General features: G+C 41.5%; 1 protein-coding gene across 6 annotated transcripts in view; it reads left to right on the plus strand.

Moving 5' to 3' along the window:
- The window catches only part of ALMS1 (ALMS1 centrosome and basal body associated protein), a 166,311-nt gene that overhangs the window by 80,300 nt on the left and 58,580 nt on the right, over positions 1–27,431 (plus strand). For 5 of the 6 annotated variants that reach the window (XM_062209660.1, XM_062209661.1, XM_062209664.1 and 2 more), the window contains 3 exons: positions 17,143–17,375; positions 20,543–20,668; positions 25,552–25,722. In XM_062209660.1, coding sequence (XP_062065644.1) covers positions 17,143–17,375; positions 20,543–20,668; positions 25,552–25,722 — 530 coding nt within the window. The remainder of the gene's footprint in view (positions 1–17,142; positions 17,376–20,542; positions 20,669–25,551; positions 25,723–27,431) is intronic. The other variant, XM_062209663.1, reaches the window with a different exon arrangement.

The following is a 27,431-nucleotide window of genomic DNA, read 5'->3' on the forward strand; positions in this document are numbered from 1 at the left end:
AATGTAAGTTCTTGGGAGAAAGGCATTGTGATTTCTTTTAGGGGATGATATATCTGACTAAACTGCTAGAAATCTTTCAAGAAATAAATATGTGAATAACAGAACATGTGAAGGTAATATAGTTAACCTTACAACAGCTTTTGGCAAAGACTTGCATTTGGAAAATCCTTCTTGACATCAAGTGTTTTTTATTTGTTTTGTGTTGTTGTTTTTTGTTTTTTTTAAGATTTATTTGTTTGAAAGGCAGAGTTACAGCAAGAGAGAAAGGGAGAGATGGAGGGAGAGATCTTTCATCTGCTGGTTCACTCCCCAAATGGCTGCAACAGGCAGAGATGGGCCACCTTGAAATCAGGAGCCACGAACCTCTGTCAGGTCTCCCACATGGGTGCAAGTGCTCAAGCATTTGGACCATCTTCCACTGCTTTCCCAGGCACATTTGCAGGGAGCTGTATCAGAAATGGAGCAGCCAGGACATGAACTGGCACCCATATGGGATGCTGGCATTGCAGGGAACAGCTTAAGCTGCTACACTATAATGCCGGTCCCACATGGAGTGTTTTCCAAAAAAAAAAAAGGAATTACTGAGAAGAATCTTTGATCATCCAATGATATAATTAATTAATTCCTTATTTCCTGGATTGGAGATGTGCTAAAAATTTCCTTTGGAAGGTTACACAAATGTGTGGCTCTGTCTTTCCCCTCTCCCATTTTCCTCCTCCTCCCTCCACTTCTCTCCTCTCCCTTTCTGGTTCCATTTCCTTCAAATATTCAGTATTTACAAAGAAAAAAGACTTTTCAGTTGATAATTCTGGAAGATGATACTATAGTTTAGTCAGGTGATTAAAGTCAATATCACCAGCAATAATAATGAACAATGTAATGTGCTCTCTGATATAATACAGTATATTGTAGAAAAGGAAACTCAACTCAGGGATAAACAAATTATATTGTTAATATTTATATTGGACCTATATTATGTAATCTAATTTTAGCATTTTGTCACTGAATCAGTTTTACTGTAATGAATTTAATATAGCTAAACAAAATTATGTAGAATGTTCTCACCTTATAGTCGAGAAGGCAGTGTACCATAATGGAGAGCACTGGGCTTGCAAAGGAAAGAGGAAAAGAATTGTTTATTCAGTATGTGGATACAAGGGACTGCCTCTTTTAGTCCTCATGACAACCCTATGAAATAACTGTTTCATTTTACTCACTGGGAAACTAAGACACAGTTGTTACTTGTGTCAAATGATATTGATTATAAGCAGAATGGAAATTCAAATGCAGCTAGTTTGGTCAAAGCAAAAACTTTAAAAAAAATATTTCATTTATTTATTTGAGAGGTAGACCTACAGACAGACAGATGGAGAGACAGAAAGGTCTTTCACCCGCTGGTTCACTCCCCATATGGCCACAACAGTTGGAGCTGGGCCGATCCAAAGCAAGGAGCCAGGAGCTTCTTCTGGCTTCCCTCACTGGTGCAGGGACCCAAGCACTTGGGCTGTCTTCTGCTTTCCCAAGCCATAGGCAGAGAGCTCAATCAGAAGAGGAGCAGCTGGAACATAACCAGGGGCCATTTGGGATGCCAGTGCTGCAGGCAAAGATTTAGCCTACTTGGTCACAGCACAGGCCTCCAAAGCAAGAGTTATTTTATTTGAAAGTCAGAGTTACACAGAGAGAGAAGGAGAGGCAAAGAAACAGAGGTCTTCCATCCGCTGGTTCACTCCCCAATTGGCTGCAATGGCCAGAGCTGTGCCTATCTAAAGCCAGGAGCCAGGAGCTTCCTCTGGGTCTCCCACGCAGATGCAGGGGCCCAAGGACTTGGGCCATCTTCCACTGCTTTCCCAGGCCATGGCAGAAAGCTAGATAGGAGAACAGCCAGGACTCAAACTGGTGACCATACGGGATGCTGGCACTGCAGGCAGCGGCTTTACCCGCTACGCCACAGCGCCGGCCCCAGCAAGAACTTTTTGCTTCCCTACACAGTACTGTCTCCAGGGATCTTGAAATGACATCCAACTCTTTTTCCAGCCATGATAATGTATTTGGCGCTAATATGAGGGAAATGGTGGAAGGAAAGTTGGGAAAGGTCCCTTATAGCTATAAAGCTTAGTGATTGAGAATTGAATTGGGATGAGAAAAATAAGGTCTGTCTCTGGTTTCTGTGTTATAAATATTAGGGCAATATAGAGATCTGTGCTAATACTGTCTTAAAAATATTTAGAAAGTAAAAGATTGAAAATTTTCTATATAATATTTAAACTCCTCAAAGTTTAAATGCCAAGTTATTAGTACTGAGTTCCTTCAAAATCAGATAAAGCTGCGAATAACAAGAAAATAAGAGGTGATTGTAAATATTAAGTAATGATAGTGCCATTTGTTCAGAAGGTACTAAATGCTAGGCATTGTAGTGAATGCTTATACCATTTTATGCCTAGTATAGTCATCAGAATGGATAGTATTACCTCAATTTGTATATTGTTTTTTAAACGTTTACTTGAAAGTCAGAGAGAGACAGATTTTCCACCTGCTGGTTCACTCCTCAAATGCCTGCACTAATCAGTACTAGGCCAGACTAAAGCAGGAGCCAGGAACTCCATCTGGGTCTCCCAGGTGGATGGTATGACCATCATTCACTGCCTTCCCAGGGAGTGGATCTAAAGCAGAGGAGTTAGCGCTCCAATATGGGATGCCAGCATTGCAGGCAGTGGCTTAACCTGTTGTGCCATAATCCAATTTGCAGTTTTTAAAACCTGACAGAGAAAGTAAATGTTTTGCCTAAGGTCCCATGGCTATTGTGTTAAAGCTGGCCTTTGAACCTAAGTTTGACTACAGAGGCCATAAGTAATTCATCCTATCTACACATACACCTACATACATTCAAAAAGTTCAGAAAGGGCATTTCAAGAAAATTGTCTATGTTGATTTTTGTATAAAATTTTTTTAAAACCATGCATACTTATATGAATGCATAAACCATATATGTAAGTAGGACGATGTATAGAATATTTTTAAACTTTAAAAAAAATTTTGGATTAATTACTTACAGAACAGTTGTAGAAATAGTACAAAGAAGTTCTGTGTAAGTTGTATGTTGCTGTGTAACATATCACTCTGAAATGTAGCCCCTTAAAGAAATAAACATCCCTTGGCCGGCACCGTGGCTCAACAGGCTAATCCTCCGCCTTGCGGCGCCGGCACACCGGGTTCTAGTTCCGGTCGGGGCGCCGGATTCTGTCCCGGTTGCCCCTCTTCCAGGCCAGCTCTCTGCTATGGCCCGGGAGTGCAGTGGAGGATGGCCCAAGTGCTTGGGCCCTGCACCCCATGGGAGACCAGGAGAAGCACCTGGCTCCTGTCTGCGGATCAGCGCGGTGCGCTGGCCGTGGCGGCCATTGGAGGGTGAACCAACGGCAAAGGAAGACCTTTCTCTCTGTCTCTCTCTCTCTCACTATCCACTCTGCCTGTCAAAAAAAAAAAAAAAAGAAATAAACATCCCCAAAATTTCATAGGTCGGAAATCCAGGGTAGCTTAGCTGAGTGTTTCTGGTTCAGGTTCTCTCACAAGGTTACAAACTAGGTATTGGCTGTAAATGTGGTCTCATCTCAGGACTCAGAGTGACTTCCAGAGTCACTCATATGCCCAGACATTGTCTACTTGCCAGTATAAGGCAACTCATAAAATGACATCTAAGCTTTCCACAGAGTGAGCAAGAGAGGGTGCCGAAGACAAAGCCACAGTTGTTTTTGCAACCTGTCCTTGAAAGTGACATCTCATTATCTTGGCTACAGTCTCTTCACTAGAAATAAATCTATATGCAACTCATACTCAAGGATTGAAGTTACGCAAGGGAAGAATACTGGGGGGGTAGAGATCATGAAGAGAATATTGTAGAGTGACCCATATTCCCTTTACTGAAGATTCCCTTCTGTCAGCATCTTACTGTAAATACTGTAACTATAATACACTTTTAAAAACTAGTAAGTTATTCTTGATATAAACTGTTAATAGAGGTTGGTGTGGCGCAGTGGGTTAAGCCACCACTTGTAGTGCTGACATCCCATATCAGAGTGCCACTTGGAATTCTGGCTACTACTCTTCTCACTCGGCTCTCTGCTGATACACCTGGGAAAACAGTGGATAATGACCCAAGTACTTGGGTTCCTGCTACCCATGTTTGTGGTAGACCCAGATGGATTTCCTGACTCCTGGCTTTTGTCCTGACCCAACCCTGGCTATTGTAGGCATTTGGGGAGTGAAGCAGTGGATGGAAGATCTCTGTCTTTCCCTCTCCTGCTGTCCCCCTCTCTGTCACTCTTACATTCAAATTTAAAAAACAAACTGTAACTGAAATATAGACTGATTTGTAATTTCACCAGGTTTTTTTTTTTCCTACAAATGAACCATTTCTGTTTCAGATCCATCCCTGGATTTTAGTTCCCATTATTTCTTTTGTCTCTTCTGATCTGTGACAGTTTCTCTGTTTTTCCTTGTCTGTCTTTCTTTCTTTTTTTTTTTAATTAATTTTTTTTGATAGGCCAGCACACTGCGCTGATCCGAAGCCAGGAGCCAGGTGCTTCTTCTGGTCTCCCATGTGGGTGCAGGGCCCAAGGACTTGGGCCATTCTCCACTGCACTCCCAGGCCACAGCAGAGAGCTGGACTGGAAGAGGGGCAACCGGGACAGAATCCGGTGCCCCAACCGGAACTAGAACCCAGTGTGCCGGTGCCGCAGGCGGAGGATTAGCCTATTGAGCCGCAGCGCCGGCCTTAACTTGTCTTTCACAACCAGTACTCTTTAGGTAACGCTGATCAGTTATTTTGGAGAAAATCCTTCACTTTTGCTTTCCCTTGATACTATCTCAAGATTAGAATGAGGTTATGCATTTTCAAGACGTCACGTCAGGGAGCATATTATGTTTTATAGGAATTACTAGTGATGTTAACCATGGTCATTTGGCTAAAGTGTGCCAGTTCAAGTCCTGGCTGCTCCTCTTCTTATACAGCTCCCTGCTAATGCACCTGAGAAAGCAATGGAAAATGGTCCAGGTGCTTTTATTTTTAAAAATGTTTTAATGGCTCCTAGCTTCAGCCTGGCCCAGCCCTAGCTGCTGTGGCCATTTAGTGTGTGAACCACCTGATGGAAGATCTGTCTCCCTCGCCCTCCCTCTCTCTTTCTTTGTTTCTCCATATCTCTCTGTAACTCTGACTTTCAAATAAATAAATAAATCTTAAAAAAATTTTTTTTAATTATTGGAAAGGCAGAGGGAGAGTTCTTCTGACTACTGGTTCACTCCCTAACTGGCTTCAACAGTTAGATCTGGGCCAGGCCAAAGCCGGGAGCCAGGAACTTCATCCTGGAATCCCACATGAGTGACAGGAACCCAAAGCAGTCCAGCCATCTTCTACCTTCCCAGGCACATTATCAGGAAGCTGAATTGGAAGCAGAACATCCAGGAAAGAGTTATATAAGAGTGGTGTTATTTCTCGCTTAGATGTTATTTATTACATAACTCATCAGTGACAACATCTTGGCCTGGAGTTTTTATTGCAGATTAAATACCTTTTTTTTTTTTTTTTACAAAAATTTATTTATTTGAAAGTCAGAGTTACACACACACACAGAGATCGTCCATCTACCAGTTCACTCCCCAGATGGCCACAGTGACTGGCGCTGGGCCAAGCCGAAGCCAGGAGCCAGGAGCTTTGTCCAGGTCTCCCACATGGATTGCAGGGACTCAAACACTTGGGGCCATCTCTGCTGCTCTTCCCAGACCATTAGCAGAGAACTGGATCTGAAGTAGAGCAGCTGGGACTTGGACCACACCCATATGGGATGCTGGTGTCATAGGTGGCAGCTTAACCCGCTATACCACAACACTAGCCCCAGATAAACTTCTTTAAGAAACTTTTGAGGCCTGCATATGAGAGATTTCAAAGGTTCATATAAAATGCACATTATGATAAAGGTATACATGGATTTCAAAACTTTTTGCATTTATAAAAACCTTTTAATTACATTTTCCAGAGACTTTTGAAGTACCCTTACATAATTTCATCTAATCATCATCATATTCTAGATACAAAAGTGTTGTGTCTTCATGAAGAAATTCTCTTGTGCTTTCCTCTTTATAACCATACTCACCTTCAACCCTCTTTACCATTAGCCTCTGGAAATCAGTCATCTGAATAGCATGTAACATTTCTGATTGATTTTTTACTCAGCATAATGACCTTGTGAGCCATTCAAGTTGTTGTATCAGTATTTTTCTTTTTTTTTTTTTGTTTGGTAAGTATTATTTTACTCTGGAAATTATATATATATGTGTATATATCACCATAATCTCATATTGATATATGCAATTCTGATTTAGATTGCTTACATTTTTCTTTCTGTATTTGTAAATTATATTGTAAATTCTGTACCAATATACTGTATTTACTTATTTGATCAATTTCCCATTGTATAACTAATCTCTTATCTGCTGCAAATCTCTCCCCAGCTAGGATGATCCTCACTCACTACTTGGATTTACATGCTTCGCCAGGGTACTCCCTGGTGTGGATACCCTTCTCACTCTGCGTGAGCTTTGATAAGACTCCATGCTAGAGCACTCTACAACGTGGATACCATTCCCCCATCAAAATACTCAACATCCCCCATGTGGATACCTTCCCCATTGCACCTAGGCTCTGAATCCCCATGCTGGACTGCCCTTCATGTGGCTGTCTTCCTCATTCTGCTTAGAAATATTTGGCACTTCACATCAGGCCTCCGCTTTGCTCAGATGCCCTCATTCTGTTCAGGCTACCCGTTAGGGACATGCTCCTGACTGTAGTTGTAACATCCCAGGTCAGAATGCTTCCCTTTACCCTGAATGGAAGATGCACCTCTCACCTTGTGTGATCAGTAACATACCCCACTGGTCTAAATTACCTCTTTATGTTTTTTTTTAACAATTTATTTATTTATTTGAAAGGCAGAGGCAGAAAGAGAGAGAGAGAGAGAGAGAGAGAAAGAGGTCTTCCATCCACTGGTTCACTCCCCCAGATGGCTGTGATGGCTGGAGCTGCGCTGATCCAAAACCAGGAGCAGGGGCTTCTTCTGGGTCTCCCACACAAGTGCAGGGACCCAAGCACTTAGGCCATCTTCCACTGCTTTCCCAGGCCATAGCAGAGAGCTGGATTGGAAGTGGAGCAGCCAGATCTAGAACCGGTGCCCATATGGGATGTTGGCACTGCGGGCGGCGGCTTTACCTGCTACACCACAGTGCCAGCCCCTCTTCCCTCTTATGACAGCCTTCTCATCCCACAGAAGATCTGACTTCCCAACCCTGGCAGTCTCTCTCTCTCTATCTAGATATTTTTCTCCCTTTGCTCTAGTTCTGCCATTCTGTCAGGTAACTCTTGTGCAGACACTGTTGTCATTCTGCTTTTGTTTTTGACTCCACATGGCAAGCTGGGCTGGTCTTTTGATGGAAACCCTCCTCATCCTCTGATATTTGGCTTTGATATTGTCCAGTAGGCCACACCTGCACAGAAATCTTCTCTTTGCCCTGCTTGCATTTTGATACTCTGTGCTAGGGTGCTCTTACGTGGGCACCCTCCTCACCCTGTGAGGTTCTGATCCCTTGTTCTGGGCCCTTTTCAACCCATCCCCTACAGGTGGTCACTTTGATATCCCTACCTAATGGTTAATATTGAATTGTTCAGGAAAGAGAGAATAAAAAGAGGAAGGAAAAGAGGAAGCTTAATGTTTGGTGCATCTTTTTCAACCCTTTTACCTTCTTTTTAAAACATTATTTACATTTTATTTGAAAAGCAGAAAAAGACCAAAAAAAAAAAAAAAATAGATGAGAGAGCTCTTCCACATACTGGTCCACTCCCCAAATGCCTACAGCGGCCAGGAGCCTAGAACTCAGTATGGATCTTCCATGTGAGTGGCAGGGACCCAGGTACTTGAGCAGTCATCTGCTGTCTCCCAGAGTGCCCATTAGCAGGGAGTTGGATTGAAAGTTGAATAACCAGGACTTGAACCAGACACTCTTGATACTGGATGTGGGCAGTTTAAACCACTGTGCTGAACATCCACCCCTCTGTCCCTTTACTTTCTATTTTTTTGTTTGTTTAAGTTTTACTTATTTATTTTAAAGGCAGAGTTAGAGAGAAAGGGATCTCCCATCCACTGGTTCACTCCCTAAATAGCCACAACGGCTGGAGCTGGGCCACTCCAAAGCTAAGAGCTTCTTCCTGGTCTCCCACATGAGTGTAGGGGCCCAAAGAGTTGGGCCATCCTCTGCTGCTTTTCCAGATGCATGAGCAGGAAACTGGATCAGAAGTGGAACAGCCAGGACTTGAACCTGTGTCCATATGTGATGCCAGTGCTGCAGGCCATGGCTTTAACCAACTGAGCCACAGTGCTGGCCCCATCACTGGGATTCTTAACTCAGTGTATTAATGTATCAGTAGATTAAGGTTCTTCACTTGTTCTGGAAACTTCTTATATTGTAAGTCCTTAAATTATTTCTTCAAGATTTCCTCTCCTAGAAATAAAATTACATTTGTTTATATGAATGTGCCCTATGAATGAATCTCTTTTGCTGTCATATAGTCATTTCATTATTTTCCCTTTTGTTTGGTTGTTCTCTATGGACCTTTCTTTTAGTTTAATAGTCTCCCTTTATCATCAGAGAGTGTGTTCTAAGACCCCCTGTAGATGCCTGAAACCACAGAGAACACTAAACTATGCTTCTATGTACAATGCTTTTTTCTATTCAAGCACACCTATGAGAAAGTTTAATTTATAAATTAGACACAGTAAGAGATTAGCAACAATAAAATAGAACAGTTATAACAATATACTGTGATATAAATTTTGTGGATGTGTTCTGTCCTTGCTTGATTTCTCCTTGCCCAAAATATCTTGTTATATATAACATTTTAAGACTCTGGCTAGCTGTGAGTACCTGAAGTTGTAGAAAGTGAAACTATGGGTAAGGGAGACTACTGTAACTTGTTTTCATTGTGTTTGTTTGCTCATGATGCCATCGAACCAGCAGGTTTCAGATAATGTATTGTTAATTAATTCATAAGAAAGAGAAAGTGCTTCCATATGCTGGTGTACTCACCAAGTACCTACAAGGCTAGGGCTGGATTGGGTTGAAGCCAAAATCAGGAACTCAGTCTGAGTCTCCCATGTGGATCCAATTGCTTGAACCGTTACTGCTGCTTCCCAGGGTCCACATTAACAGAAGCTGAAATCAGGAACATAACCTGCATTGAATCCAGGCACTGTGATATGGTATGTGGACATGTTAACTGACTTCTTAAATGTTAGACCAAATGCCCACCCACAGGTAATTTGTTTTTTATTCTAAAATATTCATTTGATTCTTTAAGAAACATTTATTTTTGTAAACTGAGATTCCCCACATTTTTGTCTGTTTCTCCCCATCTTTTTCTCTCAGTATTTTAATGATTATTTTAAAAATCCTTCTGTGGTAACTCCAACATTTAAATCCTCTGTATCAGTTTTTCTTGTCAGCTTGTTTTTTCGACTTTGGGTCACTTTTTTCTGCTTCATAAGTTTTATAGTTTTTGATTATGTGCTAGACATTGTCAACAAAAGGCTCATACAGTCTGAGGATGTTACTTTACACCAGAGAGCATACATCCTTTTCTCTATTGACAGGTTAAGTAGCTAATTAAATCAGTCACTTCAGGAGTTTGTGTCAGGGCTTGGTTGTAGCTTAGGTGAATGATTTTAAATTTTAATCACTGTTGTAATTTATGGCCTCTCTGAATTTTCCTTCAAGCCTGGCAGTTTTTTGATTCTTCGGTAATTAAATATTGTGAGATAGTATATCCAGTCTTGCAAATGTTTGTATTCAGCTCTTTAGACTCTTTGCCCTCACTGCTTTAGAATATCGTACATGTTAAGAGAGGAGATCAGCCATGTATTTACACTTCTTAAGTGTATTTACACTTCTTAAGTGGAAATTCATGTCATGAGCACTCTAAAATTGCAAGTGATTTTACTGTTTTTCTGTCTTAGCCTTTTTCTTGGAGATGTCCCTTCTGACATTTGACTGAGGGCATGGGGGGTTTTAATTCTGAAAGTTTTGTCCCTCAGGTATTAGTTGCTGCATACACCTCTTGCCTTATACATGTTCAAAATCTGGCAAATGTCTTAAGGGAAAGACTTGATATATGCTTACCATAGGGCTCCCCCCATCTCTTAGAGTATTATGACTATGTGAAATTATAGTCTGATTTTTTTTTTTTGGCTCAGTACCTACCCTAACTTTCCATATCACTCCAACACTCAGGAAACATTCTGTGGGAAGTCAGCTGGGCATTCTGCTAGATTCTACTCTATCATGCCAACCCATATGTGATATTTTTGAGATTTTAGTCTTATAAATTTTCTAACGTAGAAAAATCTAAAGAGTTTTTAAAAACTTGATCTTTTATCTGGGAACTTTTCTAACAATTTACTGTTTCCGGGGGCTGGTGGTGTGGTGCAGTGGGTTGAGCTACCTCTTGCAACACTAGCATCTGTATGGGAATGCTACTGATTCAAATCCCATCTGCTCTGCTTCCTGTCTGGCTCCCTACTAATGTAGCAGGGAAAGCAACCGTAGATGACCCAAGTGTTTGGGTCCCTGCTACCCATATGGGATAACTGGATGGGATTCCTATCTCCTGGCTTTGGCCTGGACCGGCCCTGCCTGTTGTGCCCATTGGCAAAGTGAACCAACGAATGGGAGATCTCTATCTCTCCCCTCTTTCTCTGTCATCCTGCCTTAGAATAAATAAAACTTTTTTTAAAAAATTTACTGTATCCTGGCCGGCACCGTGGCTCACTTGGCTAATCCTGTGCCTGCGGCGCTGGCACCCCAGGTTCTAGTCCTGGCTGGGGTGCCGGGTTCTAGTCCCGGTTGCTCCTCTTCCAGTCCAGCTCTCTGCTGTGGCCCAGGAAGGCAGTGGAGGATGGCCCAAGTGCTTGGGCCCTGCACCCACATGGGAGACCAGGAGGAAGCACTTGGCTCCTGGCTTCGGATCGGTGCAGTGTGCCAGCCGTAGCGGCCATTTGGGGGATGAACCAATGGAAGGAAGACCTTTCTCTCTCTCTCTCACTGTCTAACTCTGCCTGTCAAAAAAAATTTACTATATCCTAAGCAGTTATGTGTAGATTCTTTTAAATTTTCTGTGAACACAATTATTAAATATGAAAAATAACTTTTTCAAATTCATATACCTCTTATTTCTTTTTTATTGCCTTCCTGCTAATGCCACTTATTTGTTTATTTATTTTTAAAGATTTTATTTTACTTGAGATGCAGAGTTACAGACAGTGAGAGGGAGAGACAGAAAAAGGTCTTCCATCTGCTGGTTTACTCCCTAAATGGCCACAACGGCCGGAGCTGTGCCGATCTGAAGCCAGGAGCCAGGGGCTTCTTCCAGGTCTCCCATGTGGGTGCAGGGGTCCAAGGACTTAAGGCATCTTCTACTGCTTTCCCAGGCCGTAGCAGAGAGCTGGATTGGAAGAGGAGGCACTGAGACTCAAACCGGAGCACATATAGTATGCTGGCACTGCAGGTGGCGGCTTTATCCACTATGCCACAGCGCCGGCCCCCTGCTAATGCCATTTTAAACCTTTACGAAAATGTTAAGAGTTGGCATCCTTATTTTATTCCTAATCTCCTAAGGATATTTTCAACATTTCATTATGAAATGTGGTAGTTCCTCTGAGGTGTGTTTTTGTTTTTGTTTTTGTTTTTGATAGATTCCTTTTGGTGTGAGTTTGTTTGAGAGACGGGGCAGAGGGACAAAGGGAGAAGTTCCATTCACTGATTCTGTTCCCCAAATGCCTGCCATGGCCCTTTGCCAGAGACTAAAGCAGGAGCCAAGCACTCAATCCAGGTGTCCTACATGGGTATGACCTGGCAAGACCCCAGTTACTTGAGCTGTTAGCACTGCCTCTCAGGGTATGTCCTGGCAGGTAGCTAAAGTCAGAAGCAGAGCTGGGACTCTATCCAGGCACTCTGATATGATATACAAGTGTCCCAACTGGCAACTTAACCACTGAGCCAAAAAAATTGACTGTTGTGGGAGTTTTCACCATGCGTAATAACTGAATTTTGTCAGATGCTTTTTCTGTCTGTATTGAAAAGATTATATGCATTTTCTCTTTATTCTTTTGATGTGATGAATCACATTGATTGATTTTTAATGCTAACTCACCTTGCATTCCTGGTGTGAACTTTGGTAGGAATTCATATACTACAATGATAGAGAGTAAACATGCACACAGTGTGCACACATGTACTCTATTTGATTTTCAAACATTTTGTTGAAGATTTTTTTTATTTATGTTCATAAGAGAAATTGGCCTAGTTTTTTCTTCTGTCATAATTGTCCTTTTCAATTAATGAATGGTAGGCACAGGATAGTCAAAAATTCTTGTTTTACTTTTAATATTACTCTAATACAATACAATATTCTCTTTTTTATATGAAGATTTATTTACTTATTTGAAAGGGTTACACAGAGGAGAGGCAGAGAGGCCTTCATTCGCTAGTTCACTCCCCAATTGGCCACAATGGCCGGAGCTGTGCCGATCCAAAGCCAGGAGCTTCTTTCGGATCTCCCACATGGGTACAGGGACTCAAGGACTTGGGCCATCTTCTACTGCTTTCCCAGGCCACAGCAGAGAGCTGGATCGGAAGTGGAGCAGCTGGATCTTGAACCGGCACCCATATGGGATGCCGGCGCTTCAGGCCAGGGTGTTAACCCACTGCACCACTGCGCTGACCCCGAATATTCTCTTTTTAGAAGCTTAGTATATTTTAATAACACACTTAAATGAACAGCAATGAAGACATGTACTTACATGCAGGACAATTTTATAACAAAAAGAACAGTGAAGGAGCCAGTGATGTAGCACAGCAGGTTCAGCCACCACTTAGAACACTGACATCCCATATCGGAGAGCAAGTTCGAGTCCCATCTGCTCTGCTTCTGATTCGGCTTTTTGCTAATGTGCCTGGGAAGCCAGTGGGAGAAAGCTTAAGTACTTAAGTCCCTGCCATCCATGTGTGAGACCAGGAGGGAGTTTCTGGCTCCTGACTTCAGCCTGGCCTACCCTTGGCTGATGCAGCCCTTTAGGGGATGAACCAATAGATAGATAGACCTCTCTCTTCTCCCTCTCTCCCTCTCTGTTGCTCTTTCAAATAAATAAAAAAAATTTTTTTTAAATAAAAATATAATGAATAAATGAAATCTGTATGATAAAAATGCTACATATACTTTCCACAATAAGAAATTTACTTGTTTTTTTTTTAAAAAAAATCCAAACACTAGCATTGCCCATAACAATTTCAGAGGTTTATTTATAATTGTTATAAAGTTGAACTGCTGACGATTGTTTGCTGATTATTTTCACTTTCATTAATGCTTTATATCCCTTCCTTTATGTCAAAATTTATATGCAAATGAAAATAGAAAAACAGTGTCGATGCCTTATTTCTCAGTCCTTTTCTTCCACTTGTAGTCATATAGTTAGGTGCCTTTTGAACCCATGGGGGGAAATGTCTACCATTAAACACTACCAGTAATGTGAAGAAGAGAAAATTAATTTTTAAAAATTTTAGTTATTTGAGAGGCAGAATGAGAGAGGCGGTGGGAGGGTGGGGGAAGAGAAAGAGAAAAAGCACGTTCCCTTCTATTGATTTATTCTCAAAATGCCCGCAATAGCCTGGGCTGGGCCAGTGTCAAGGCTGGCAGTGGAGACTCCATCTAAATCTCCCATTTGTGGCAGAAACACACTTACTTGAGTTATCACTGCATTAACAGGAGCTGTAGTCAGCAGCTAGAGCTGAGCATCAAACCCAGGTATTCCAGTATGGGACATGGGTATCCTAAGAGACAGCCTGACTGCTAGGATACATGCCTGCCCCATTGTTGTTTTGAGAATGAATTGTTTCCCATCCTAGCAGATTGTTAAGCACATTCTTCATGTATGTGATGTGCTAACTGGATGTCTTTTGGTGGAACTGTTACACATTTAGCTTGGATAGCACACAGGTGGATTTCTTTAAAAAGACCAGCCAGATAGCTTCATTTGCCTCCTGCTAAGCCCCAGTAGGTGCACTCTAGAAACACAGGTCTGTTTTTGAAGTTTTGAGTAATGTCTACTACCAATTTCTGGAAGGGGAATTTGCTAATCAGACAGTCAGTGGACTAAAATCAGAGTGCTGCAGTACCTGGTCTATAATGATAAGGCAGGTTTTTGTACCTCTGTGGTGGAGGGTGCACACTTATGAACAACTTTTTAAATTAGTGGCTTCCTGTGTCCTTTTCCACCAGTAGATTGGCAGACTATTTGCTTTGTAAAAGCCGTGATATAGACTTCTTACTCATTGCCTTTCTCCTTTGGCTGCAGCTTGGTAAGGTGAAGGAAGTTTGGGGTTAGTGATGGTGGTATGGTGGCGACTGCAAACACCTGTTTTCTTTTTAAAATTTTACCCCCAAAATTTGAATAACTTAAAATTTTGGAATAATTTTAGACTTATAGAAAAGATTGAAACATGATAGATTTCCTTATAACCCTATCCAAGCTTCTTCTGTTGTTAACATCTTTCATTACCATAGTATACTTGTCGAAATTAACAAACCAACATTTAAATAGTACTATTAACTAATTTTCAGTATTTGTTTGGGTTTTGCCAGTTTTTCCATTAACATTCTTTTCCTGTCCTAGAACGGAAACCAGCATATTATATTCCATTTAGTTAGTTTTTGCAGTGGTCTGAATGTCTGTGTCCTCCCAAAATCCACATGTTGACTCTAATCCTTAGTGTGATGGTATTTGAAAGGGGAATAATTTAGGAGGTGATTAGGTCATGAGAACAGAACCCTCACAAATGGAATTAGTACCCTTCAAAGAATTCTCACTTCTGCCATATGATGACATTTCAGGAAGGCCTCATCTGAACCAGGAGGCAGGCAACCAAATATCCCACCACCTTGATCTTGGACTTGCATAACTTACTCCAAAAACTATGAGAAATAGATAGCTGTTTTTTATAAGTCACCCAGTCCTTAATATTTTGGCATAGCAGCCCAAGTGGACTAAGACAAAAATTGATAACAAGCAGTGAATTTATGGCTGAAACAAATACCTAAAAATGTGAAAGTGGCTTTGGAACTAGATTAAGGGTCAAAGCAGGAAGAAATTTTAGGTGCATGCTAGAAAAGGCCTACATTCCTGTGAACAAACTATTAAGGACAATTCTAGTGAATTCAGGACAAAAACTATAGAGAAAACCTCAGTCTTTCTAGAGATAACATAAGTGATTAAAAAGCTATACAATAAAGGCCATTATGAAGTCTCCAACAGAAATGGAGAAGCTGTTATTGGAAAGTAGAGCAAAGGCATTCCTTGTTATGGAGTGTTGAAGAACTTGGCTGCACTGTGTTCATGTACTGGTGTTTTGTGGAAGGTAGAACTTGTACATGATGAAATCGTGTATTTAGCTGAAGAAATTTCTAAGCAAAGTGTTGATGGTGTGACTTATCTTAAATGGTGATAATATAATGTGAGAAAAAAATTATTTAAAGATGAAACTTTAATGCAAAAGGAAGCAAAAAGTGAAGATTTGGAAAGCTTTCAGCCCATCTATTTGTAAAAAATGCAGAAGTATATTCGGAGAGATTACACTGTTCAGTGGTGGTATGGCCAGGTATGTGTTGAGAAGATTAGGATGGATCAGCCAGGTGCTGGTCATCGAGAAAATTGAAGAATGATCCCAAAGGCATTTGGAGCTTATGAAGACTGCCATTCCTATCACAGGCATTTTGGAGATCATTGGACTGTCACTTTCATTACAGAGCCATGGGGACAAAAAAATGTCAAAAGAGATACCAAGGGCAACAGTGGGTCCTTTGTGCTTACAACTCAACACTGCCTCTAGGCCCTGTTACCCTCGTGCTGTCACCCTTAGTGCGCTAGATATGGCTCTGGGGCTCCAGTAGTGCATGTGCTGCACTCAGCAATGGTGCGGAGGCGTAGATACCTCAAACGGCCACAGAACCCAGGCAGGAAACCACTGTGGATGACAGGGCCACCTAGGAGAATTCCCACAGGGCAACATGAGCCAGGAGAACAAAGCTACCAGCAAGGCAACAGGCTTTGATTCCAGTGTAGGAGAGCTGCCAGTGTATGACCCTGGCACAGAGCCATTAAAGAAGTAGCTCCACTCCACTACAGAGAATGACAGTAGGGGTACAGCCACCCAGAGCACCACCCAGCCACCACTCATAGTGGGTCCAAAAAGTAGAATCTCTGCCCCAGTGGGTCGGAGGGCACAGCCTTGAGTCAAAGAAGATGATTCTTGAGTCTCAAGATTATGGACTTGTTTGGGACCGTTTAACCCTTTCTTCTTTCCAATTTGTCCCCTTTAGAACAGGAATGTTTATCCTGTGCCTGTCCTACCATAATATTTTAGAAGCACAGAACACATTTGATTTCACAATTTATAGCTTGGAAAGCATTTTGTCTCAGAATGGGTTGTACACTGAGTTCTGCCCATAATCTGATTTAGATGATACTTAGGTGACACTCTGGACTGAGACTTTAAAGTTGATGCCTGGAATAGCTTTGGGAGCTATTAAGAAAGAATTAATGTATTTTGCTTGCAAGAAGGACTTGAATTTGGAGATGGAGTAGGGACATAATGTTACATAGTCTAAATTTCTCTGTCCCTCCAAAATTCTCAGGCTCACATCTAATCACTAGGGTATTTGAAAGTGGGCCTTTGGGAGGTGATTAGATCATGAGGTAGGTTCTTCAGAATCCACCTAGTACTCTTTTTATTTTAAAGATTTATTTATTTATTTTAAAGATTTATTTATTTATTTGAAAGAATTCAAAGAGAGAGGAGAGACAGAGTAAGTAAGCACATTTGTGAGTGCATTGTATTTAATATGTAACAAAATCAGGGATCCCATGGATATTTCTTAACATTTGAGATTCATATGTCCACAATATATTCCTTGTAGTTACTTGAATAGTCCTTGAGATTTCGATTCCTGATAAGCCAAGGATATCACCTGCTATGTCCTTTCTTTCTTTTGTTCAGATTTCTAGAGGAGAGTAAAACCCCTTTTTCTGGAAAAATATCATCTGATGCCGTCACTCAGATAACTACAGAAAGTCCAGAAAAGACCATGTTCTCATCTGAGATTTTTATTAATGCTAAAGATGATGGCAGTGAAATTCCAGAGCCCAGAACCCAAAAGGTGCCCAAACCTCCTGTCAGGTTTGCTTCATCATCCTCAGTTCAACAGATCACTCCTACTAGTGGCACAGACGGTAAGAAATTTTGATTTTGTTTCATATGATTATGCCAATGTTTATGTATAATTATCTTAGGAATTTGTGATTCTATCTCTCTAGTAAAAAAAAAATCTAATTTTATTTAACATTTTAAAATTTTTATTTGATAGGCAGAGAATCCGAGACAGAGAGGGAGGAGAGAAGAGATTGACCTCTCATCGACTAGTTCACTTCCCAAATGTCCATGATAACCGAGGCAGGGTTGGAGCCAGAGCCATCATGAGCTGGGACCTCAATCCAGGTCTCCCATGTGGGTGGTAGGAACCTAATTACTTGAACCATCACCAGGGTCTGCAACCCACACTGGAGTGCCTGGGTTTGAGTCTCAACTATCCTGCATTTCAGCATCCTGCTGATGCACATCACCATGGAGACCTCTGCGACCCACATAGAAGACTTGGATTGCATCCCTGGCTCCTGGCTTTAGCCATGGTCCAGCCCCAGCCCTAGCCCTTTTGGGCATTTGGGGAATGAATGAATGAATTAGCACATGAGAGGTCTCCCTGTCTCACTGTTTATCTGTCTCCTTCCCTCTTCCCCACTCCATGTCTCTCAAATAAATATAATAAAAAATTTAAATACTAAGTTCTAATAGAATTCTTTTGATGTTGTTTAATCTTAAAGTTTATCAGGAAGAATAACATAATTTGGGTAAAAAAGGGTAACTTGTTTTCTCACAATGAAGAAAATAGATTACATAATTTGTTACTAAATTCATAACTTATATGGAGAAAAAGAATTGGAAAAATTCAATGCTTTGCCTCCAAACAAATCAAAATTACTGTTTAAGACACTATATGCTTTTTAATCAATTTAGTTTTGACAGTAACTCTAAGAGGTAGGAATTATTATATCAATTTTATAGTTAAGAAAACTGATGCAAAAATAGAGTAGTTAGTTCAAGATCTTATAGATAGTGGTGTTTTCAGTTGATTTAGAATTAGTTGACTGCTTACTGACTATGTGTTAGGGTATAGGATAAACTAATTTATCATAGAAGCTCCAAACTACAGGCAAGTTGTCTAGATCAGGGACCTGTGATCCGGATGTGGTGACTCTGTCACCCTCTCAGGGTGATTTCTGTTTCCAATTCCAGAGTAGCTGCTGCAGCTATCAGGAACTATAGTACTGGGGTGGCTTTAATTGGTTGTTTTTAATGGAGTCAATGGAAGTTGTAAACATTGTTACACTTATCCTCTGGGCCATAGTTACTCCTATGAGCATTTATAACTATAAGGGAAATTGGAGAACATAGTGTATAGATGAAAGGGAAGGAGGATAGACTCGGAGGGCCTTTGACAGTTTTCACACCTGGAAGGGAAAACAAATACAATTGGTTCCACATACCCATAGATTCCACGTTGGTGAGTTCAGTAAACCAGAGATAAAAAATATTGGAAAAATACCACATCAGTACCAGACACATACTGACTTGTTTCTCTTGTCAATATTTCCTAAGCAGTACTGTATAATAACCATTTATATTGCATTTACATTGTGTTAGTTATTATAAGTAATCTAGAGATGATTTAAAATATATAGGAGGATGTTGTGTAGATTATAGACAAATACTAAGCTATTTTATATTAGGATTTTGACCATTACATATTTTGGTATTTGTGGGGGAGAGGGGTCCTAGATTGAATCTTCTTAAGGATATAAAGGGGTGACTGTATCTAGAAAAAAACTCAGCCTCTATAATAATCAAATAAGGGCATATTTAAACAATGAGATTCCATTTACCCTACTAAGAAATAATTATTTCTTCAAAAAATATTTTAGTAAAAGATTTACTTATTTATTTGAAAGGCAGAGTTAGAGGGAGAGAGAGAAAGAAATTGATTGATCTTCCATCTGCTGGTTCACTACCCAAATGGTTGTAACAGCCAGGGCTGGACCAGGCCGAAGCCAGGAGCCAGGAACTCCATCCAGGTCTCCCACATGGGTGCAGGGACCCTAAGACTTGGGTCATCTGCTGCTTCTTTGCCCAGGCCATTAGCAGAAAGCTGGATTGGAAGCAGAGCAGCTGGGACATGAACCATTGACTGTAAGTGATGCTGTTATGCTGAGTGATGGCATTACCTACTGTCCTATGCCACAGTGCTGACCCTAGCAAAGACTTTTTTTTTTTTTCTCTAAAGCTTTATTTATTTGAAAGGCAGAGTTACAGGGAGGCAGCAAGAGAGAGAGCTTTTGTCTGCTGGTTCACTCCTCAAATGGCCACTACGGCTGGAACTGCACCGATCTGTAGCCAGGAGCCCAGGAGCTTCTTCCAGGTCTCCCGTGAGGGCCCAAGGGCCCAAGGACTTGGGCCATCTTCTACTGCTTTCCCAGGCTATAGCAGAGAGCTGGGTTGGAAGTGGAGCAGCCGGGACTTGAACTGTCACCCATATGGGGTGCTGGCACTGCAGGTAGCAGCTTTGCCCACTATGCCACAGCTCCTGTTCCCACAGACATTTTCTTTTTTTTTTTTTTTGACAGGCAGAGTGGACAGTGAGAGAGAGAGACAGAGAGAAAGGTCTTCCTTTTGCCGTTGGTTCACCCTCCAATGGCCGCTGCGGTAGGCGCGCTGCAGCCAGCGCACTGCGCTGTTCCAATGGCAGGAGCCAGGTGCTTCTCCTGGTCTCCCATGGGGTGCAGGACCCAAGGACTTGGGCCATCCTCCACTGCACTCCCTAGCCACAGCAGAGAGCTGGCCTGGAAGAGGGGCAACCGGGACAGGGTCGGTGCCCCGACCGGGACTAGAACCCGGTGTGCCGGCGCCGCAAGGTGGAGGATTAGCCTAGTGAGCCGCGGCGCCGGCCCCCACAGACATTTTCAAAAGTGGTTAGGCAGTTATATCGATAAAAATTCATCTTCTCAGTGAAATGTATTCCTTTTGTCCTATTTAAACTTCATCCTGCCCCAATCTCTCCTGTATTCCTAGTTTCTCAACATTTTTTATATGTACATATTGTTTACCACTCATTACCCTCAAGAATTCTGGTTCTTCTTGAAAGCAAAGATATGTTTCTGTTTTGGTCATTCATTTTTTGTGTGTGTGACTCAAAAGTCTTGATCACTGAGTGGCATTAGAAAGTTCTCAACATGTGTTGGGTGAATTAATACGTATTTCTTAATTGTTCTGCTCTTTACCTCCTTAGCCCAGCCTGAACTATTGCCATACAAGCCATCTGGCAGTTCGAAGATGTACTATGTTCCACAGTTAGGAAAGACTCCTTCATTTCCAGATTCCAAATCAGACACCACCATTGAGAGCTCACATTCAGGTATTATGTAAAAATTTTTCGGAACTTTACATTTTTAAATTTTATTTGTGTGTTGGCTGGTTTATTCTGGAATGGCAAATTAAAGTTCAGTGCTTTTTAATCTTTCAGTAAAATATGGAACTTTTCATGCTTTGCTCTCTGATTCAGGTAGGTAAGTTTACATAAGCAATTAACAAATATCTGTTAAAGAAAATTCTGTGGAAAATTGTTTGGGTTAATAGACTTCATCTAAGGCATAGGTTTCTATGCTTTCTTAGTTCATAGAACCTGTACTGTTCAGTAATTTTTTTTTCTTAGCCTTCTGTATAATGCATATAAATACATTAAGTATTTTTTCAAACAACTGCTAAAATATTAGGACATGAACACTTATGGTTTTGGTCGGACAACTCAGATAAAATCTGTTAACTATTTTTTTGTTTTGACTTTTGGACACTCTACAACAGTGAGGCACAGCCATTTTTGGTTCTTTTTGTTGCAGCAACTGCCAAAAATCCAGCCTTGCAAAGACATGGCAGCATTGAATGAACATAGCACAATCTGATATTGAAACTTTGAACTCTTTTGAGCTAGTAAGTTTGTGGAGTACACCAGCCTTGCAAAGACATGGCAGCATTGAATGAACATAGCACAATCTGATATTGAAACTTTGAACTCTTTTGAGCTAGTAAGTTTGTGGAGTACACCAGATGTCAAATATTACTGTTGTTTCCCTAACATTTTATAATATCCTGAAACATTTCTGTGAATTTACTGCAGGAAAACTGCAGACTTAGGAAATGAATAGCATCTCCTGGTGGAATTTAATCTGTAATTCCTGTGGTGTTTTTAAGGTAAAGGTATGAAATTGGTGTTGTATATTTTAATGCATGTGATAGCATTCTGAAACCATCCACAGGAGATGACTTGGCTCACTTTAGGGAGATAGTTTTCTTTACGATCTGTTATGAACATATTTGTATGTATAGAATTACAAAGCAAAGAGACATTATCCCTGGTTTTAGGAATTTTTTAAGATTTATTTATTTATTTGAAAGTGACAAGAGAAGAAGACAGAGAGAGGTCTTCTATCTGCTGGTTCACTTCCCAGATGGCCACAACAGTCAGGGCTAGGCCTGCCTGAAGCCAGGAGCCAGGAACTCCCTTCTGATCTCCCACATGGTTGGCTGGTACCAAGCTGCTTCAGCCATATTCGACTGCATTAGCAGGGAGCTGGTTTGGAAGCAGAGCAACTGGGACTCAAACTGGTGATAAGCGGTAGCTTAACCTGCTACACTGTACCACTGGCCCTGCTGGCAGATTTTTGTTGTTGTTGTTAACTTTATATGATAGTTGACCAAACTAGTTTCTAGTGGTAACTGCATCAAAACCTCTGATGACTCCTCTGATTTTCTACTATGAGAAAAAAAAGACAAAACACAAAAATGTTCACCAAATATTAGGATTAGTTAAGTTTATAGCTAGAAATGAAGAAATGTCCACTGTCTGCAAGGCTATGGTTTTAAAAACAGTATTCTGGTAACCATTAGGTTACCAGAAATAAAACAAGCTCATTTAATTGATTGTTGGTAGAAAAATCCCCTGTACTCCCTAGTTCAGAAGACAGAATATAGACAATAGAAGTCTTTTTTTTTTTTTTAAACAGGCAGAGTGGACAGTGAGAGAGAGAGACAGAGAGAAAGGTCTTCCTTTACCGTTGGTTCACCCTCCAATGGCCGCTGCGGCTGGCGCACTGCGGCCGGCGCACTGTGCTGATCCGGAGCCAGGTGCTTCTCCTGGTCTCCCATGCGGGTGCAGGGCCCAAACACTTGGGCCATCCTCCACTGCCCTCCCAGGCCACAGCAGAGAGCTGGACTAGAAGAGGAGCAACCGGGATAGAATCCGGTGCCCCGACCGGGACTAGAACCTGGTGTGCCAGTGCCGCAGGCGGAGGATTAGCCTATTGAGCCGCGGCGCCGGCCTCCATCATCTTCTTGAAAAATTCTCTTAAACGTACTCATCCCGATGAAAAGATGGATATAAATGAAGAATTCAAGAAAGAGAAATATAGCAATGCTAATAGTGATCAGTGGTGAACTCTGAAGCCATTTAATATAAATATTATTCTTTTTTTTTTGACAGGCAGAGTGGATAGTGAGAAAGAGAGACAGAGAGAAAGGTCTTCATTTGCCGATGGTTCACCCTCCAATGGCCGCTGCAGCCGGCGCATCGTGCTGATCCGAAGCCAGGAGCCAGGTTCTTTTTCCTGGTCTCCTATGGGGTGCAGGGCCCAAGCACTTGGGCCATCCTCCACTGCCTTCCCGGGCCATAGCAGAGAGCTGGCCTGGAAGAGGGGCAACCGGGATAGAATCTGGCACCCCGACCAGGACTAGAACCCGGTGTGCTGGCGCCGCAAGGCGGAGGATTAGCCTGTTAAGCTACGGCGCCAACCCTAAATATTATTCTTATAAATAATAAAAAAATTAGTTACAAAGTGAACTAGGGCCGCGCTGCAGCTCACTAGGCTAATCATCTGCCTGCGGCACCGGCACCCCAGGTTCTAGTCCCTGTAGGGGCGCTGGTTTCTGTTCCGATTTCTCCTCTTCCAGTCCAGCTCTCTGCTGTGGCCCGGGAATACAGTGGAGGATGGCCCAGGTCCTTGGGCCCTGCACCCACATGGGAGACCAGGAGGAAGCACCGGGCTCCTGGCTTCAGATTGGTGCAGCGCGCCGGCTGTAGCGGCCATTTGGGGGGTGAACCAATGGAAGGAAGACCTTTCTCTCTGTCTCTCTCTCTCTCTTACTGTTGAACTCTGCCTGTCAAAAAAAGAAAAAAAAAGTGAGCCAGAATGCCAGAAGCTAATTGGGAATGAAAGATACTAAGAAAGCCAAATAATTAAATATGATTTTTGTCTTTAATGGAAGAGAGTAAAAGTTTTTTTTTATTCATGACTTGGTGAGTGAAGAAATCTAGAGTAAAAAAGAAATTTTTCTAAAATTCTACCATGATACCCAAAGAGGCAACAAAAGGAAAAAATAGAAGAATTAGACCAACAAATTAGAAATACTTCTACATCAAAGAATACTATCAACAGAGTAAAAAGATAAATCCCAGAATGGGAAGAAATATTCGCAACTCATATATCTGATAAGGGATTGATACCCAAAATAATTGATGAACTCTTACAACTCAGTAAGAAAAAAACCAAGCAGTCTGATTTATAAATGGGCACAGAATATGAATAACTTCCTCTAAGTAAGATATGCAAGTAGCCAGTAACATATGAAAAGGTGCTCTACATTGTTAGTTCTGAGGGAAGTAACAAACCCAAAGCATATTAGGCTACCTCTTCACAACCATTAGTATTATTTTTGAAAAGTAGAATAGAAAATAACAAATGTTTGTAAGGTTGTGGAAGAACTGGTGCCATTGTGTATTGCCAAGTGGGAATATGAAGTCATTCAGACACTTTGAAAAACAGTATGACTGGGGCTTTGAAAAACAGTAAGATTGGGGGCTGGCGCTGTGACGTAGTGGGTAAAGCTGCCGCCTACAGTGTTGGCATCCCATATGGGAGCCAGTTCGAGTCCGGGCTATTTCACTTCCAACCCAGCTCACTGCAGATGCACCTGGGAAAGCAGCAGAAGATGGCTGAAGTGCTTGTGAATGTGTACCTACGTGAGACACTGGGAGGAAGCTCCTGTCTCCTGGCTTTGGTCTGGCCCAGCCCTGGCCATTGTGGCCATTTGGGGAGTGAACCAGTGAATGGATAGTTTCTCTCTCTGTCTCTCCCTCTCTGTTTCTTTGTAACTCTGCCTTTCAAATAAATAAATAAATCTAAAAAAGAAAAAAAAAATCTGTATGATGGTTCCTTTAAAAACTAAATGTAGAATTATTATATAGTTTTGCAGTTCCACTTCTCAGCGGCTCACTCCCCAATTGACTGCCAAGGCCAGAGCTGCACCAATCTGAAGCCAGGAGTCAGGAGCTTCTTCCAGGTCTCCCATGCAAGTGCAGGGGCCCAAGGACTTGGGCCATCTTCTACTGCTATCCCAGGCCATAGTAGAGAGCTGGATCCAAAATGGAGCAGTCAGAACTGGAACCAGTGTCCATATGGGATGCTGGCACTGCAAGCGGCGGCTTTACCTGCTATACAGCTCTGGCCCCTGGCTATTCTTAAATTCCCCTTTGTCTTTACTTCTGTTGTAACTTCTGCCTAAAATATCTTTCAGCCTTCTTCATAACAGAAAGCCTATGGTACAATTCATTTTTTTCTCTTTCTCCAGAAAACTTCCTGACTTGGAAACATAGACTCCTTTCTGAACATATAAAGTACTGCACTTTATATGCCTTTTCTTATGTAATTTTTTTCTCATCCTTGCATTATTGGAATTTATTCTGCATGTCTTACAACTTCATTTGACATCTCCTTCTGAATATTCTACAACCCTCCCAATGTGGCATCTTTTTGGTAGAAGTGATCTAAGAAGCAAATATTTAAAAGTCTTTCTCCCCCGGCGCCACGGCTCAATAAGCTAATCCTCCACCTGCGGCACCAGCACACTGGGTTCTAGTCCTGGTCGGGGCGCCGGATTCTGTCCCGGTTGCTCCTCTCCCAGTCCAGCTCTCTGCTGTGGCCCGGGAGGGCAGTGGAGGATGGCCTAAGTGCTTGGGCCCTGCACCCCATGGGAGACCAGGAGAAGCACCTGGCTCCTGGCTTCGGATCAGCGCGGTGTGGCAGCCGCAGCGGCCATTGGAGGGTGAACCAACGGTAAAGGAAGACCTTTCTCTCTGTCTCTACCTCTCTCACTGTCCACTCTGCCTGTCAAAAAAAAAAAAAAAATTCTTTCTCAACTTCAAGTCTACATGTGTGTTAATTGTATTACTTTCCTGTTTTTCTGTAGGATCCAATGATGCTATTGCTCCAGACTTCCCTGTTCAGGTGCTAGGCACAAGGGATGATGAACTTCCAGACACTGTAAACATTAAACATAAAGAAGGGATCTATAGTAAGAGGGCGAAGTCTAAGCCGTCCTTGTCATTGGAGAAAATTCCCTTTCCAAAAGATAATGCAGGTAACTGGATTGGCTTTGTGTTTTGTAGCTTTTTCTTTCACCTTTCATCTTTCTGCTTTGTTATTCATTCTTTTCTGCTTACTACTCTATTGGGCATATATTTAAAAAGTAAAATATCAGAGATTTTTTAAAAAACTTTAAATTTTATTTTTACCATATAAGATAAAATGTGATACAACTTTTGAAATGAAATGATACCCAATCAAATATGTTTTAGACACAGAAATCCACAGAAAATCTTGATTAAATTGACTCATTGATTTGTCAGATGTTGAAACTAATGTTTCTTAGACTGGACTCTGCAAGGAAATATGTGGCTCATGTGGATGTTATAAAATTTTTAAAATTTTGCTGCCAGCATTTAAAAATATGATTTTGGCTTATTCTTGAAAGATTAGAATAACTGTGCTCAGCTCACGTCATGGAAATAAAGCACTGCAGCTGAACTGCTGCTGCCCCTCAGGCAGGACGTCCATCCTGTTGACTCCTAACTCTCAGACCTCGTCTGCTTTATTCATCTGTCTGATCCATCTGATCACTGTATGTATTTTAGTTTTCAGCTTTATTCCTGGATGCAGGCCCCACTCTTTTATAAAAGGCATTTTTTTAATAAATGATTTATAGGCTTTATTTTATTTATTTATTTGAAAGGCAGAGTTACAGAGAGGTAGAGGCTGGGGGTGGGGAGTGTCTTCAAACCACTGGTTCACTCCCCAAATGGATGCAACAGCCGAAGCTAGGTCCATCTGAAGGCCGGAACCAGGAGCTTCTTCCAGGTCTCCCATGCAGGTGCAGGGGCCCAAGGACTTGGACCATCTTCTACTGCTTTCCCAGGCTATAGCAGAGAGCTGGATTGGAAGTGGAGCAGCCGGGACTCGAACCGGTGCCCATATAGGATGGCAGCAATGTAGCTTTTACCCGCTACACCGAAGCACCAGCCCCTATAAGAGGTTTTAATCTTCAGGGATTCACTTAGTTTTTTCTTCTGTACAGTTCTTTAGGTGATACATGAAAATATTCAATTAATGAAAGTCCCAGGAACCATTGAAAATTCTGTATGTCTAATTTCCTGTATTTATTTGTTAAATGTACTTTAAAAAACATTCCTGTGCATAGCTGTTAGCCAAACAAGTACTACTGACCTCAGGACCATTTTAAAACTTTGTTCTAGTTTTGGCATAGTGTTTTTGACTTTGTGTGATAACATTACTTTTGTGATGAAAATGGATGAAAAATTGCTAAAGCACAAATGGTTATTCTTCTAGATAATTTTTACTGAACTATAAAGCTTATTGAAGACTGTTTATATACCTTTGAAATGAGAGAAAAGGGTTATATTTGCCAGGTAACATTGGGACTGCCAAGTAAACAGAAGGAGAAATATTTTTACCAAAATGTCATTCGTTCAGAAATGAAGACCTCATGCTCCTGGGAATGCCTTACTCGTTTGCCACTGCCTATATGCTAGTGGCAGTTGGATTGACACAGAACCCACTGTCAGATACTTTAGAAGTTGATGAATATGAAAAAATTGGCAGGAAACAGATGATAGCCTAAGGGAAGTCCATCTGAAGCCTTTGCACACAAAGAACTCACTAGCTATATCTCACTCTCTGATTTCATTTGGTATGGATGGTATGTTTGAAATAAAGTCAGGTTCAGTTATCTGAGCACCCCCACACGCTCCCACCTTTGATCTACTTTAGACT

The sequence above is a fragment of the Lepus europaeus genome, chromosome 13, assembly GCF_033115175.1.
Source record: "Lepus europaeus isolate LE1 chromosome 13, mLepTim1.pri, whole genome shotgun sequence".
Lineage (NCBI taxonomy): Eukaryota > Metazoa > Chordata > Mammalia > Lagomorpha > Leporidae > Lepus > Lepus europaeus.